We start from the raw sequence: 16979 nt of genomic DNA, 5'->3' as shown, positions 1-16979 counted from the left end.
TTTTTCAAAATTTGGAACATTGAACCAACACTTGGAAGGTGTGTGCTCTCTTATTCCTTAGGTTTCCTTATGCTCATCGGCATATTATATATACATGGATTGTTTTACTCTTTCTTATTCCTAAGACCCATTCATGCTAAGTTCTGAAAGTATTTAAACAATAATCAACAAATTATCTAGATCCAGACAGAAGTGATGAGAGTATATTATATCAGAAAGCCCCTACTTATAAATGATAAATAGTCCTAAAAGAAAGCAATAAAGAAAAAAAAAAGAGGGGAAGTGGAGTTGACTGTGATAAACATTTTAACAAAGAAAATTTACAATGTACAAAGTAAAGAAAGGAAAAAGAATGAATTATGTAGTTCTACATGTTGCCATCAATAACATACAATTATTCAATGCTAGTCAACAAATAGTTTATCATTACTAAAATACAATATAGTTAGTGGTACACTCTGAAAAGCAATTTTATACTAAATGTTACCACCAATAACACACAATACCAGCCCACAAATAGTTAATCAGATAATAAAATACAATATAGCTAGTGGTGCATTCTGAAAAGTGGTTCCATATTTAATATCTTCACCAAACCAAGAACTGATCATGCCATTACCTGGATGCATTCCATTAGCCCACTTATCCATAAGCCGAAATCCAAATCGTGATGCAATTGAGATTATCGAGCCTTCATCTACCCTCCTTTGAATATGGCAGAGAATAAGAGCTGGCTTTGAATCCCCACTCTCTATATCAGAAATCAGCTCCCTTGCAGTCTCAAACAGAGGCAAAATAGCATCATGGTTGTAAGTTACGTCAGTGCCTATGATCACTTCAAAACCTCCTTCGTGGCTACAAAGATCTTTAATGGCCTTCACATCCTCCTTATTTCCCCACGTCAACTTTTTAACAATCATTTTGTTCATCAAATCCGGTTTCACATTTGAGATGATATTCTGTCTCAAAAGATTCAGAGTTTCTATATCTCCATCTGTTGAGACCATGAGCTTAGCAAACTGAATAGCTATCATTGAGCAAATACCAGCAGAGCCACAACCTAACTCCAACACCCTTTTCCCAGATACAATTGAGGGGTTTTCAGCTAATATATTACACATGAGACGAGCAGATTCCCATAACATAAGTCCTGTTGATTTGCAAGTGTGCTGATATTCTTTGGCAAGTGCTTTTATTCTGAAGTCGTAACCGTTAGCTTTGATCTTGATTTCCTATACATGTAAGGGTCTTGGTGTTACAACAAAACAGGGCTATATCACATCATTCAAACAAAGTTATGAGAGATTTTACTAAATGACACAAGAAAACACTTGACCGCTTGCTGGGCATGTTGGAAGGCAAAGCTTTGATAGAAACTTTAGGTTTCTTTAAAAAAGGTAGGACATAAGGTACAAGTCGATGCAGAGGCACCAAAAAAAATATATAATGGGTTGAAGGAAGCAAATTATATGATTTGACAAAAAATTATATGATTTGAAAAAAAAAAGTAAAAACCAATAAAACAAAAAAAAAAAAAAAAAGAATAAAGAGCCCACAAAAATTCCTAATTTTATTTCTCCATCAGTATTTGCTATGCTCTCTCCCCATCAAGACACTAACTGATGCAGGTTTACAATTTTTTTTAGGTTATAATAGAGCATAGTCACTAAAGATAACAATTAACAAACATAACAAATTTTCTTTCTGGTCCAATCATCACCAGCTTAAACATTCATCAAAAGAAAACATACATGTATCCAAAGATAATTCTGACTAGAATAAATACTTCACACAGAAAATTGCTAAAAAAAATGAAGAATTCAAGATTGGAAGCATTACATGTTCCCAACATTTATATGAGAGAGAGAGAACATTTAAAGATGGAGTAAATTGATCAGAGGCATGCACAAACAACCAAACAGGCTGAGGCATTATGTAAAGGTAAATACCCTCCTACATTTGGTTGATGCACTTGCCTCAATATGCCAACTTCCGGTGCAATAAACAATCTACCAATGTCACAGTACAAGGTGGTTCAATTATATAGTTAATATTTTTCACAAAATGTTACTTCACTTGTTTATAAGTATGTCTACATGTTATGAACTCATGAATCACGAAAAAAGATCATTGCAACATATAAAATGATAGATGAACCTTTGCAGAAAACATGAACATTATGGAAGACATTATGAAATCAACACAAGATATTGGAACAACCATCAGCATTTATTAATATATGCACTATGCCACATATAACAAAAAAAATAAACTTTTTGATAAAAATGGTAAACTAGCTCAATAAACACAATTAGATGGTTGTTAAAGATGAATATATTTTTGGGGAAAAAGCTTCCACCGGCAATGGAATAGAGTTACCTCATCAATAGATGGTGATACACCAAACATGGTCGTAATACTCTCAGACAGGTCAATTTCTATATCATCTTGATCCTTCAGATAATTACCAGTGTGCCTATTCCCTTCATGATCGACAAGATCAAGTCTTCTAGCTGATCTCTGAGAACTTAAAGGGGTGAGGGGAAAAACAGCTTGAATCCAACGCCTGAAATTTTTTTAAGAAAGAAAGGTATAAAAATTATCTTGTAACAAGATGATTGTTCCTTCTAACTGGAAAAGGTGAATTTTGCATGTAGAATGTTTATAGAACAAATAGCTAAATATATAAAGCAACAGAACAGATATGTTTTGATTAACATGCACATATACACTAACATTTTGATGTAGATTTGATATTTCATTATCCAGAAATTAATAGTAAAATATATAATCAACAATAACCTATTGACAACCCATTTCATAAAGATGGAACATGTCCTGCATGACAACCATGGTCAATGGCAAACCAAAATAGAAATAATTAAATACAGGACTACACATGGTAATAAAAAAATGTTTTCAATAATTCAGTTTCTATGACTGCCCGAGGATCATGCTGTGCAGTTCTATTGCATTTAACTATGCCAGCATATCTGCAAAGACACATCCTAAAATTTCCTAGAAATTGACAAAAAAAAGCTTTGAGATATGAAGCATTATTATTCATGAATTTCATGCTACATTACGGAAACTTGGCAGCAAGGCTAATAATGCACAGTTATTTATGCTTGTCACATGAATTGCACCTGCCAATCATATATATGAAGATAACCATTGATTCTCTCCCAAGCTCCAATACAAACAACACTAAGAGCTACAGCTGGGATGATGGTTGATTATGTCCAAAATTATGTTTATAACTGCAATTGTTAACGTATAGAGCTAAATTTTTTTATATCAGCCATACACACACAGCCAAAACCATAATTTATCACATCGAACTGACAAAAAAGATGGGGAAAAAAATACCTATTCATCACTAGTTCTAGTGACCGGTTCTCCACTTTTTTGTTGCAGATGCCAACTTCCTCAACATCAAAACCATTTTGTGCAAACATATTTGTCAAAAACTCCTCTGAAAAGTAATATGCACGCTGCACCAGAAAAATCAGTAAGAAACATGAACCAATTATCAAATACATATAAAAACTATGATCAAGGTCATCATTAACTTACAGTACCATCACCTCTGACATAAAAATTCTCACTGATCTGTTGCTCCTTGCAAGTCAATCTCTCCTGTAAATGGTAATCATTATCAAACAGTTATTCATATGAGAAACAAAATCTCTAGATTATATAAGAAAATGAAATAATAAAATACATGAAAATTGAAATCTTGCAGCTTATACAAACATTTGGTATTAGAGAGTATGAGAGGACAAGAAATATAGTTCTCGTACAAATGCTTCACTTCTATAAAATCCTTGATAATACCTTCAGATTTATAACTATAGCTTTATGGTCAGAACAAAGCTACAATCATATTAAGAGAAGCCTCTTCACAAAACCAATGTCCGAGAAAGGTCATCTAAGCTGCAAGTCCAGCTACTTGTAAATCAAAATTGTAAAGAGCAAAAACTATCTGTTGTCCCATTTTCAGCTTGATAAACATGAAAAAATTGGTTCTGCCATCTAGTTAAATGTGAATAATCACATCAAATTAAGATGCAGCTCTTCAAGATTATCCTTTTCATCAAGAAACCTTATCAATGTGCTTTACACCAGGGTTTAGAATACGTTTGATATAGTATGTACCAAACCACAACCAAACAACTTGAACTGACACCATATTGAACAGTTCAGGGCAAATCAAGTCAGACTCACCCTGAACCAAGCATGAAATGGTCCCAAACAGAGCGGTGCCTCCTAATGCTCCTTGATATGACTAAAACCATCCCTTTCACAATCATTCTCCACAATTTAAAGGCGGGGACAAAGTGAAGGATAAGGTAAGACTGCCGAGCAAGATTGGCTTGCGAGATCAAAGCTTGGCTTCTGATTTTAGGGGCTAGAAAATCAACCTAGTTAGGTGAATCTTCTCCCAACTGTTCCCTTTTTCTTATTTCTTCAAAAATCCAAGTGGAAACATCTGTTCAATTGATAAAAAGAACACAGGGAGATTTTGTCAACTGAGGATAAAATCTTGTTTGATTCTCAGATTCATGCATTAGAGGATGAATCGGAGATCAAAATCAATGATTTTTGACTTTTTGGATTGAACCCCAAAACCTTCACAGAAAAAATTTGCAAATTATAATATATATATATATATATATGTGTGTGTGTGTGTGTGTGTGTGTGTGTAAACCCAAAATGCAATAGCACTTAGTAAGCATGCAGCAGCAGTATTTAATTATTTATGCATACCTGACATCCTTTGTCAGTATGACCCTCAATTCTGTGCACAATGTACCAACTCCTAGTTGGTGTGCCCTATACCATCGATATTTGGACCTCAGTCTGCATTATCAACTCATTTTGGAAGTCAAGTGCTCCCTATAAGGGTATGGGCCTCATATTCTACACTAACAAGGTTCATCAAATGTGCAAGGCCAGCATTATATACAAAAATCATGCTTTCCAGTTTCAATCAACCAAATATCAACTTTGCCTAGTTTCCAGATGCGCCAACATCAAATCTATAATAAAGATAACCGGCGAGCAGGTTAACCATAATATTTTGCAGGCAGAAACCTCAAACTGGAAGTTGCACACATACTTCAATCATGTTCAAACAACTGATGTAGAATTTTCTTTATTTTTAAGAAAAAGAAATGCATGATATTTGATCTCTCTCAATGATTGCTCCAATCAGCTTGCCTTTGTCAACACAAAATGATCTATCTTATTCCTTCCAGATGCTGCATGATATAGACAACCAAATCCACTAATGTTTCTGATACCACTTAACTTGATGCCTTCACCCAACATCATATAGAAAACCCACTGCAAACAAACTGAATATTAAAATAAAACCATTAGTTCGTCACCATATAACAATGGATGACAAGATGATTGGCCCTTTTGCTATGGTTAATACTTATGCGAGTTATGGCCTAGGGATTTTACGGATCTTGTGGTGGCGCTTAGCTCTAATTAAAGGATACCTCATAGAGGAATTAACCGGAAGAGTTTTAGACCCCACAATGACACATGTGCTTCATAGCAAATATTATAATTCTCCACTAGAACAACAAGAAGAGTTAGTTTTATAACCTGGAATCTCCATATGCTTTGATTCTCTAACTCCTCACAAAGAGAAAAATCAAAGGACACCTATTAAAAAAAATTAACCTGGAGAGTTTAGACCCCATAATCAAACATATTCTTCATAGCAAATAGTATAATTCTCCATGTGAAGAACAAGAAGAGCAAAATATTTATGCATCTTTACTTTACTAAGTGATCTGTGCCCAGATTGGGATTTTGCTTTACTGCTTGTTAGTATGGGATAACTGTTCTCATCTCCATCCAATGATGAGAAACAACACTTTCCTTTTTCTTTCCTTTTGTCAATTGTTTAGAGCCTTGCCCACCAATTGAGAAAAACTAAGAGACATCACACAGGGCTACATAGAGGGAAGTACAGAGGACAAAGTGTGCATTTGTTGGAATAAATAGAGTTCAAAAACCTAGTTAATGATGGGCTCAGATTTGATTTGAGTTACACTTAAGATTTAATAAAAGCTATTATGGCTTGAGAGCTGGTTGAAATTGTATAAAAAATTCAGGTAGCTCAACTATGAGAAGTGAATTTGTGTCATAGGATATAGAAGGAAGAGAATACTCAACATTGAAAAAAAGCACATGTTAACACCTAAGGTACCGTTAGTAGCTATTACTGACAAACAAGGATTCATAAAACCAACCCAAACAGTTGGGACAAGGCTTGATAGCTTTGGATATGGTTATGGTCATTATGGTTCACTGATACTCCACTGAATTTACAGACTATTTACAATTACCTAATTTATATCACAAGTTGCACTATAAAACAGATGGGCAACATAAACAAATGAAACGAATAATGCCAAAAACAGCATTACCACTTTCATTCCTCTTCGCATTGGGACAATATTTCCAATATATGAACAATCAAACTTAGATCAAAATTTAAGGTTAATCAGTTCATAGATGATTGACTAAAGAGTAGATTTTATACCAGAATATTATTGTAGAGACACTAGTTACCAGTCATCAACTCATCATGAAAGAAATCTTAGTAATCAGTAATAAAAAATAAACTTACAAACCAACCTGGGCAAGGTCGCCAACGGCATAATCTCGGAAAAGCACACGACCATTTGGCTGAAAGTAGTCAGCAGGAAAAATCTCCGTACTCATAGATATACAAAACTATACTCAAGAAATATGAATCTAAAACATTTGAAGCAAGTGACTTAATACAAGATTTTAAGCAGCTAAAAATAAAAACAACTTACTTTAATAACCTTTCTGATATTCTGCAAAAATAAAGGCATCTTTTCTGGAGCTACTGCAGACAACACAAAAACCTACTTATTATGTCAGTTGTTGGCCATGCAATAACAATATCTCTTAAACAAAAAAGGTAAATTGTGTCCTAACACATTGATACAAAGATGACAGATAGAGGACACAGGAGAATAAAACCATTTATGGTGACTTCAACAGAAGAATAGAGAATATATCCTGTTACCATGGTTACAATGTCAACAGATGAAGGCTGTATTATTTCACTGAGTTTGTTTACAGTGAGATCACAAACAAATGCATTGATCTTGTCAGCTGTGAAGTCTTGGTGTCCCTGCCATGTAATTTCTAAATTAAGAGAAAGATAATAGCATGAAAACAAAAGATAATATCTTGATATAAATTTCCAACAGTAAAAACTAAGCAAAATCCCTGAACAATTTGCAGAGGTTGTTGGTTATATGTGTGCCAAGCTGCGGCTCTAAATGAGATCCCTTAGAAAAGTTACACAAGTTCCTAGTTTTATGTGTGCTAAGATGCCAGAGGTCTTCCTTTTGAATTAAGAAGCTTTTCAACAAGGTCATTCTGATTATAGGCATCATTGTTGGATATCTTTGATGGGCAAATATTACAGACTACTCGATGGCAATTAGCAAATAAAAATCAGTCACCTTAAATTTTATTGTATTTTCAAAACTTTTATATAGATATTTGGAATGGGTTCCAGAGACCTATTTAAAGTTGGATTTATGCAAAGGAGTCCTACTTTAGGCATTTGGCTTGGATATAAGATGGAGTTGTTACATTTTGATTTATGGTCATTTTAGGTGTCTCATTATATCGGGCATTGTGAAATTCCGAAGTTTTCACTTTAGGAAGGGTTTTGGAGATTAGTTTCTTGGTTATCATGAGTCCTAGTCCACCCATAAAACAAGTCATACAAGATTATAAAAAGGGCATATTAGGATGGCTCAAAAATCATTATATGTCTTTTGTTTGAAATGAAGAAAGGATTTCTTTAGGCTGGTTTTCGCCCTTCCATCCCCTCCTCCTGCTTTCCTCTCCCCCCTCTTTCTTTTTAATCTCTCTTTTATTATCCTCAATTTCTCTATTACTATCCTCAATTTCTCTCTTACTCCTCTAAATGTCACTTTCACTATTGTTTAGACTTAAATATAAAATCTGCAATCTATGTTTTTGTTATAGGACTGCTATGGACCCCTGCCAATTGACAAGTTGTATTTAGAAACTTATTCTTCCAACCTATATGTTATCTAAAAGCCCAGGACAGAAGTTTCTACAGTCTTCTTGAATTGTAAAATAGCTAAACCCCACTTTTTCTGCCCTGTTTTCTGTAACAATACAGCAAGGTGATTTGTTGACCCAAACCCTAATTGGATCTATTCTTTAGGTCCCCTCATGGTCCACAGTCTATCCCAATTGGTCCTGAGTCACTGTTTATAATTCTTAGCAAAACATGCATAAAAATTTTCTTGCATGATTGACATTTTTATCATGATAATAGTATTTAAGAGACCTTTGTCAAGCTAATGTCTAATGAATCAAAAATGAAAAGTAAAAGGTAGCATCCCATTTATCATGTTCTTGGTGTCCGACCTTACATTTCTAAGATGAGAGACTGCAAATTTATTGACATATACAAAACTAGAATAAACAAAGCCTGCATAACTTTTACATAATACAGAACTATTCTCTGATTACAGCACCTCCATAGATTGCATGTCTCTCTATCTCATAATGATACAATATCTTGTATGGACATAATGTATCTGATGCAAAACTACATCAAGAATATAAGTGGCAGTAAGAGCTTAGAATGAAGGACACTTTGGGTTTTTGTATTCTATAAATAGGTGAACTAGAAAGAGATTGGCACTTTGCAGCAGTAAAAAGTAAATGATATTTTACAGAACCCCATCTCTCTCTCCCTCTATCTCTATCTATTCTTATTCTGTTCCCTGTCTCTATAAATTTTGGTGAAATGCATATAGACATATTAATTTGTTTAGATGCAATAACCTGAACTAGCTCATACCGAGTGCCATTGAACTTAACAGTCCTAGAGTAACTTGTATTATCTGGCTTCAGGCTAACACTGCAGATCCTGCAACAAGCCAGGCACTTTCCAATTTCCAGGCCAAATTTTATGGGCTAAGGCTTCTACAAGTACGAACCTACCTTCCCTGTGTAACAATAGACCAAATTTTTGTGGATATACATGCACACACATACAGATGCACAGACTTACATAATATGTAGTTTGAAAAATCAAAGACTTTAATAAAGCATACAATTCATACAATCAGAGATGTTTGACAAAATCTTATCACCCAAATCAGTGTTTAGTAAGATTCTACAAAGTAGTATACCCAAATTCTCCAGATTTACATCCTATTCTACATGAGGAAAGGCAATGTACCTGTAATTGAATATACAACATTATGTGCATCGATACATATACAAATATGTGTGCATTTGAGAATGTCTCTGTGGGGGTGGTAGGTCTGAGGAGCTAGAACCCTTCTCTTAGGATTCAGCCCAAATTCTTTTAGGAACTACTAGTGCAATATACATAGGCTGACCATCTATATTAATGATCCACTCAAAATACAAAATGCTCGTAAGCCAGAGCCAAAAAGATGTTTCTTAACTCCGTGGACACAAAATGGAACTCCCATAACTAGAATTTCAAAATGCAAAATAGGTCATAGAAATCATTAATTCATGATAATGACCATGCCTACAAGATCATAGAATAAATGCACACAAAAGTTCAGCAAGTTTGGGCAAGTCTATGATATAAATTAAATCTTCAACCAAGAAGACTTATTCCCACTACATCATACATAGATTATATGCACCTAAATTTGTTGTTCTAGCACCGGAATCCACTAATGCAGATGCTCTCAACCCAAGTAATTAAATGAGAAACAGTAAAAAGGTGAAGTTTTGTTAGATGGGAACATTGAATCAAACATTCTCATAAAAAGAACTGTTTCAGTTTAAGATCTAATGCATATTAATATTCATGACTTTCTTATGAGTCATGAACAACAGCAAGTTACTTTCAACTCGACTGCATCCTAGATTAATAATGGCATAACCTAACCATGACATAACTGAATCAAGCTTTTCTTTGATACTTACATTAAACATAACAAATATAGAGGTATGAGATTCTGTAAATAAAAAAGGCATGCTGAGAAGAAATCAAACCTTTATCAAGTCAATGGCACGTGGTGAAAAATCACATGCATGAACAAAAATATCATGGTATGTGGTGAGTAAAGGGAAAACTGTGTTTCCAGCTCCACAGCCAACCTGCAAGTCAACAAAAGTAGCGAAGAGATTAGAGCAAAGCACTAATATGATAGTCCGCCTACACCACAGAATATTGTATGCAGAAGGGAATTTTATTAAAAATACAATATCAAACAACAATGCTCACATTAGGGTTGTAATCAAGACCTATAAATTGATTTTGAATGTAAAATGCAAATATAAGTAATCCAGTGTCTCCCTCACATTCTTACAATTTATGCACCAGTCTAAGAACCTACAGTATGCTCAAGAGTAACAAATTTTTATGTTCTCTTAAGAGGGTTTGGACTCCGCTTGATGCCACCTTACTCTAAACTCTAAAATTTTTCATTATAATATAACAGAAATCAGTGCAAGGACTTGAGATAATATTATTGCTGAGCAACAAAGCCTCATGTGAAGGTAATATCACTTCAGCTGTGGTTGACCAATAGCATGTAAACATTAGTGATATTATGAAGTTCCACACCAGTAAGTTTCTTGCTCAAAATTCCATGAAAATGATGTAACTGTCACTATCCACCAAGAATTTTTTCACTTCTCCCCAAATTTTGCAACTAATCCAAGCAAATTTAAAAGTTGACAATCAACAGATATCTCATTGTGCCTCCAACAATTCAAATTGGTAGGAATTCCAGGACTAAATCATGTCACCTTTCTGAAAAAGTTCAAAGCGGATTATTACTCCAGTTGGGACAGCCAACAGTTGCCTCGTACAAGCAGCAGCAAGGCTATAAACAAGGCTTTGAATACCATGGGATGGAACCATCCCAGTCTTTTTGTCCCGACATTTGGGGCAGTAGATGTCTCATCCTGTCCAGATTAATTCCCGGCTCATCCCATCATGATCCATTTCCTTACTCATCATGTCCCGATCCATTACTCGACTCATCCTGTCCCCACACTCGGGATGGTAGGGCAGCCCATTGTCCTGCCAGTATCTAAAACCTAGGCTGTAAATAGTCCTAGCAAGGTCACAACTCAAATCCAAAAGAACCTTCATGCACCCCTTACTTGGGGCATGTTTAGCACTATTAGTACCACTGCTTATGCTTTTCCAAAAAGGGCTTTTTGTGAATAACTTAAGTGAAAGTACTTTAAAGAGAAGCACTTTTTTTCACTTTTTACTTTTTTCACTTGTATAGTTTTCTTAAAAAAATATATTTGGTTTTAATAACTTTAAATGCAACTTATGTAAAATTAAATCAATTGTATTAAGATTTCAGTTTACCTTAAGAACTTCAAGATGACCATAAAACTATATGTTTGATTTGGGTTGAATTGATAATGGGTCGATAAAATTCAAGTTTACGTAATACATGTGCTCCACAAATATATCTACTCTTAATTAGAGCATACTCATTGTGTTTATAGCAATAAAGTAGATTCTTCATTTAAGCATAAACAAAGAAGCTAGTTTTTTCTAGCTTCTGCTAAGAACAGCTTTCCAATTTCTACTTTCTGAGAAGCACCTTTTATTAAGCATGACCAAACACATTTATTTACTTCTTTTCTCAAACAGAGAGCTTTGTACTTTGAAAGTCACAGAAGTGCTTTTGTTAAGCAATGCCAAGCACATCCTTAAGGTCCAAGAATTAGCTTTTAGTTGGTGGCAAAAACAAATTTAGAATCTAGATATACGTAATCAAAAGTATAATAACCTGGCTGATCAAATAAGTAACAGTATTCCCCATTTATTTTACAGATCTGAGAAAAGTTGGAACTGTAGTTATAATCCTAATTCCATAGGTAAGAGGCTTAGTAGCCACCACCTGTCTGGCCTGCATTGCATGAGATTCTAAACCTGAGGCTTCAGTGCAATGAACAAAAATTCAAAGGAACAACTTCTGATTCAGAGTATGGTTAGTAACTTCAACAACATGAGAATAATTTAGAGCATGTTCATGAGTTTGTTGGTGGAATGCAGCAACGATTGGAACCACATGACACAGTTGTTTTCAGGGACTAGATGACTTATCCATCGTGACCAACCTATGATGAGGTAAATCTATCAGCCAGCCTTCTACTTCTCCCAAATTAGGAAATACTGACCCAACTTCTGTGGCCTCCATCAGTTTGCACTGCATCATAAGTTCCAATAAAAAGTACCATATCTGTTTTGTAGAAACATGGGATACCCAAGTTTATGCAGACCTTAGTTTTCCTAGGATTGGACTAATTTCAGGACATGACCTACCCACCTGGCTTACAGCTACTTAGGTTTGTATATTTGATAAAAAAACCAAATATGCACTTAATATAATGCTAGCTGTCGAAGTAACCTCATAATGATGTGGGACAGACCGACATTTTTGAGTGCTCATAGCCCTTTTTTTTTTTTTTGAGATAATACATGCACTTGCAACTCGGATGTCATAGCAGTAGATGACAAGATATGGTCAGCTTTTACAGGGCTCTATAACCTATGCACCTTTCCAGGTAATTAATTTTCATGTTCCGGTGGCATTTTTTGGCACAAAGCAAAATACTCTCTCAAATGACCCCCATGGTAAACACCAGATGAATAGGAGACAGGAGACACAATTCAATGTCCTCTAAATGAGGATATTTGAAATTTCTCTACTTCTCTGTTTTCCAAATTACCTATGTTCTCTTTAAAATCAATCCACTTCAGGAAACATTACATATTCCTCTTCCATTAAAAAAAAGATGCACATAAGAATCATTAATCATGTTTCCTTTTCCCAAAGAAAATTGTAGATAGTCATAGGTCCTCTTGGGCCAGCTATGGAGGTCCCAATTCCTACCCATTCCATAACAAGCCAAGCCAATTCCTACCCATTCCATAACAAGCCAAGGTATTAATGCATAATGTAGAAACCAAAAAATAATTTATGGAAAAGGCTAGCAAGGTAACCTTTACTGTTTTAACCCTTGCATGCATCACATCTGTAACATCCATCAAGTTCCCCAAACTGTTATAGCTGAGAAACCAAAACCATTGCCAAGAGCTATGACTCATGGAGTCATGTATTAAACCCTCAGCCAGATCTGACTTAGCAAAGATCCTTATCAAAGAAAGCACACTAACCCAAGAAGGAAGACTATGATTTAATAAGGGATGGTAAGCAAGTGATAATCTTCAAATTTGACACAATTTAAGGTAACAATAATCTGGAATTCAGCTTTCCATATCTTCCATCTAGGCACAAAATTTTTCACAAATTCAACCACTAAATTTGAAATTGCATGGTGAAATTAATATGGAAAAATGAGCCTTATGTCAGGAATAAGAATTTAAAAGTTGCTTAGGACTTCAAGTGAGTTCTATAGAAGTTCGACCTTTAATTCAGGTTCAAGGGAATCTTATAGGACTTTTGAGTAACTAAGCTACTAAGAGAACAAAACAAAATAAAGTTCAGCATATGTGCATGTGTAATATTTTTCCACGCCTCAGACATATTAGTTCAACAATCGTTGTTATCACATGATCTATTGTTTCTATAAAAAAGAAAAATCACGAAATTTATAGATTGATGAGTGAAAAGATGTTTAATTGATAAATAATTGTTTACTAAGCATAAATATTGCCCAACGTAGGATCAGATCTCCCAGAAAATTTATAAATAGAAAGCAAGACAAATATTTTCACCTACAAGTGGATTGATAAAACTGTTAAAATTACATAAAATAGAAAAATCAGGGTAATGTGGAATCCATGAATATGTTATCAGGTGCAAATTTCATAAAAATCCTTAACAGCAGTAAAGAAAAAGTGGGTTGTTTACCTCCAAAACAACAAGCTTTCCCCCGCCGGAGCCTAGAAAAATAGCGATCAAGAGAAAAACACCAAAATGATATCTCAGATTCCAACTTGAAAACGCAAAATATCTACCAAATATTTTGAAAAAGAAAAAGAGAAATATTTTAACCTGGAAGTACTGTCCCCATTCCTTGTCCAAGTAGTGCCGGTCCTTAAAGAACTAATCCACCAAAAACATATTAAAGAAAACGACATTAATGGATTAAAAAACAAATAAACATATAAATAACAATGAAATTACAAAGAAAATAAGGGAAAAAAGAATACCCTATCTTGGTGACGCTTGTAGAAGATATCCCAGTATTTCTTAGCATCCCTCTCATACTTCTCTGCACCCAAAAATTCACGAAAAGAAGAAAACAAAGGCCGCTGTTAAGAAGCACTCAAAAAGAACAATTTTTCATAGATGGAGGACTCAAAGAGAAGAGACGGCGAAAGAAAAGGTGAGACTTTTACGTGTGTTTGGTTCCTGGAGAATCTTAGATTTAATACAACGTCCTACCTTTCCAGAAGGGAGTTACTTGTCTCGAAGAGGAGGAGGAAGACGACGAGTATATCTGAATCTTCTTCACCGTCTCCTCCGCCGCCTCGGCCATCGACGCAGCCTCCGCCGAGTCCGCTCCTCTCTCGCTGATCTCGCTTCGTTATTTCGGGCCGGCTTCCAAACCATGCTTCTGGGTTTCTACCCGATTTTCGGTGGGATAGACCGGACCGCTCTCCGGTCGGATCAGACCGTGGTCGGGTCAATCGGCATATCTAGGAGAAATTATTGGTTGAACCATTCTCTTAGATTATTCAATAAGAAGCTAAGCTATCACGTCGTCTATTATTAAGAAAATATACACTATTTTTAAGTTTGATTGAAAATTTTAAATAAAAAAAGTTTCACAGTTAATTATGGCTGGTTAGCTGATAAATTTTGCTATTTTTAATAAAAAAATTATTTTTTTGGATGACATGATAGTTTTTTATTAAATGATTCAAGGTACATGTGATAAAACAATTGTGATACCCAGCTCATTAATCTAGTTAAAATATGCCATAAAAAATCTTAAAGCAATGGAAAAAGTGCATGAATTTTAAAGCATTAAGAAAAAAATTTAAAAAAAGATAGCACGGAAAAAGACTCTGATAGGGATGGGAGACAAACTCAATTGAGGTTGCCGAAGGCAACTCTCCACTCTTATTTAAAGAGGACCTTTATCGTTAAATTCTCCACCTCTCAGAGCATCGAAAATCATTGATCATCACCATCAAACCATCGTCTGCTTCTTCCTTTCTTCTTCTTGAATCCTAATGCTTAGGCTCATAGTGCTCATCAAAATTAGCCTTGGGATCTTGCCGGAAGCTAAGATAAGATGTTTGAAGTCTTTTTCCTCTCTAATCCCACATGAAACCCCATTGCTAGCTAAGAAATCCATCGGAATCAATGAAGAAAAGATCTCCTATTTCCAAACCTATCATCGGCCCTTATTTTCCTTCTTCTCTGGTCCCCTTTGTCATTGCTCTCTTTTGATGAAGTTTCAGTTGAATCTTTTGTGGCTTCTACATGGCCATACGATAAAATCATGGCTATTATTAAGGGATCTAGCAGCTAGATCTAATCAAAAATAGCCCATATTTTTTAGTTGTTTCTTCGATTACCTTGCTATGCTAGTCACCTTGTTGACCTTGATTGCAAGAAGTCCGATGGCACCACCATGGCTAGTGCCATCTTTAGTCAACAGTTGCTGTCGGGCCTAAGAGGCGTTCCCTATGGTGGGAGGAAGGGGGAGTATGAGCTCCCCTATCTTGCCAAGAAACCAAGAGAAGAAAAAAAAGAAGAAAAAGAAAAGAGAAGAAAAAAAAAAGAAAAAAAAATAAGGAGAGAGATTCTCGCGCTTCCCTCTCTCCTCTCTCTCTTCTCCAATCTCTTTCTTCTCTCTCTTTCATATTTTCTCTTTCTAGAAAATTTTATTTTTTCTTTAGTTTCTCTTTCTAGATTATTTTTCTATCTTTGGGTTTTTTGGATCTTTTAGAATATTGCCTCAATGAGTTTTGTCAACCCCGATGAAGGGGTCTTGGTCGTAGTTGCTAGGCAGCATGCTAGCACAGATCTTGACTTACTAAATTCTACAAAATTTGATTATCCATGAATATTTATACACTAATTCAATCATGATTTGATTAAATTATTTTGTCGAACCCCAATCAAGATGTCAAGCAGTATCATGTGATCAATTATATTCTGCCTTATTAATTTCTCTCTCTAATGACATTCTCTCTCTACTTGGGTTATAAACCTAGTGAAGGGTAGTGAAGGGTCCGAGTCTTATTCTTTTGAATTCAAGTTGACAGAATAGAGAGATTTCAAATCAATTTATTGGTCGGGCAGCTCTATAGTATCTGAGCTTTTGTCAAGCATCCTGGGATCTAATTTTTATTGATCTCTGTCAAATCCTTGTATCTTTAGTAATCTTAATTAAATAAAATTATTTGATCTAATTGATCTTTGACTGTCGACTAACAAACTAACCTCTACCTTGACTCTTATTGAATACTATTGATTTGATCATCCTCTATCTTTATTGAACCATCTGTATCCTAATCTGATCTTGACCGATTAAAGTTAATTTGATTGGATCAACCTAGACCATTGGATATGACTATCAGTTACCATGCTTTTTTGATTATTCATATCTTTTTTGATTATTAGACTCAATTATATATAGTAGTATAGTTATATTGATAAGAAAATATCCAACAGTGGGATCTTGCAATATAATTTATAAATTAAAATTTTGAAAAAAAAATCTATAATTATTTGAATTTATTAGAGAACATGTGAAATAACTGATATAACTTTTTTTTTAGATTTATCAGTAAATTGTATAGTATTTGTGTCATTGAACTTTAAGTTATATTGTTTGTGATTTATGAATATGAAATATAATATTATTTGTTAAATTTATTTCATTGTAAAATATTATATGATGCATTATCTAATGTATTGATTCTA

At 34.6% G+C, this 16979-nt stretch overlaps 1 protein-coding gene across 2 annotated transcripts; it reads right to left on the bottom strand.

Annotated features, from left to right (window-relative positions):
• Window positions 1-402: 402 nt before the first annotated feature.
• LOC105053660 (uncharacterized) lies at window positions 403-14646 on the bottom strand. Of its 2 annotated transcripts, none has more exons than XM_073245797.1 (12): window positions 14484-14646; window positions 14249-14310; window positions 14091-14141; window positions 13947-13973; window positions 10093-10197; window positions 7082-7189; window positions 6846-6917; window positions 6661-6711; window positions 3577-3639; window positions 3370-3494; window positions 2380-2566; window positions 403-1232 (listed from the first exon to the last, which is right to left on the bottom strand). In XM_073245797.1, exons 1-12 carry the CDS (start codon window positions 14575-14577, stop codon window positions 525-527), a joined length of 1653 nt encoding a protein of 550 aa, XP_073101898.1. In that variant the 5' UTR covers window positions 14578-14646; the 3' UTR covers window positions 403-524. The 2 variants fall into 2 exon arrangements, with proteins under 2 accessions (XP_073101898.1, XP_010933214.2); XM_010934912.3 differs by having other exon boundaries at window positions 13947-13978; window positions 14484-14645.
• Between the last annotated feature and the right edge of the window lie 2333 nt (window positions 14647-16979).

Source organism: Elaeis guineensis, chromosome 11 (assembly GCF_000442705.2).
Source record: "Elaeis guineensis isolate ETL-2024a chromosome 11, EG11, whole genome shotgun sequence".
Taxonomy (NCBI): domain Eukaryota; kingdom Viridiplantae; phylum Streptophyta; class Magnoliopsida; order Arecales; family Arecaceae; genus Elaeis; species Elaeis guineensis.
The sequence above is the reverse complement of the archived record's forward strand: the minus strand, read 5'-3'. Positions and strand labels throughout refer to the sequence as shown.

Bases quoted from the DNA above. Each gene is read 5' to 3' on its own strand.
- LOC105053660 (XM_073245797.1), bottom strand. From the start codon at position 14,577: ATGGCCGAGGCGGCGGAGGAGACGGTGAAGAAGATTCAGATATACTCG. The intron at 14,311-14,483 runs GTAGGACGTTGT...TTTTGGGTGCAG, and splicing joins AGTAACTCCCTTCTGGAAAG to AGAAGTATGAGAGGGATGCT. The intron at 6,918-7,081 runs GTAACAGGATAT...CATAATAAGTAG, and splicing joins CTGTTGACATTGTAACCATG to GTTTTTGTGTTGTCTGCAGT.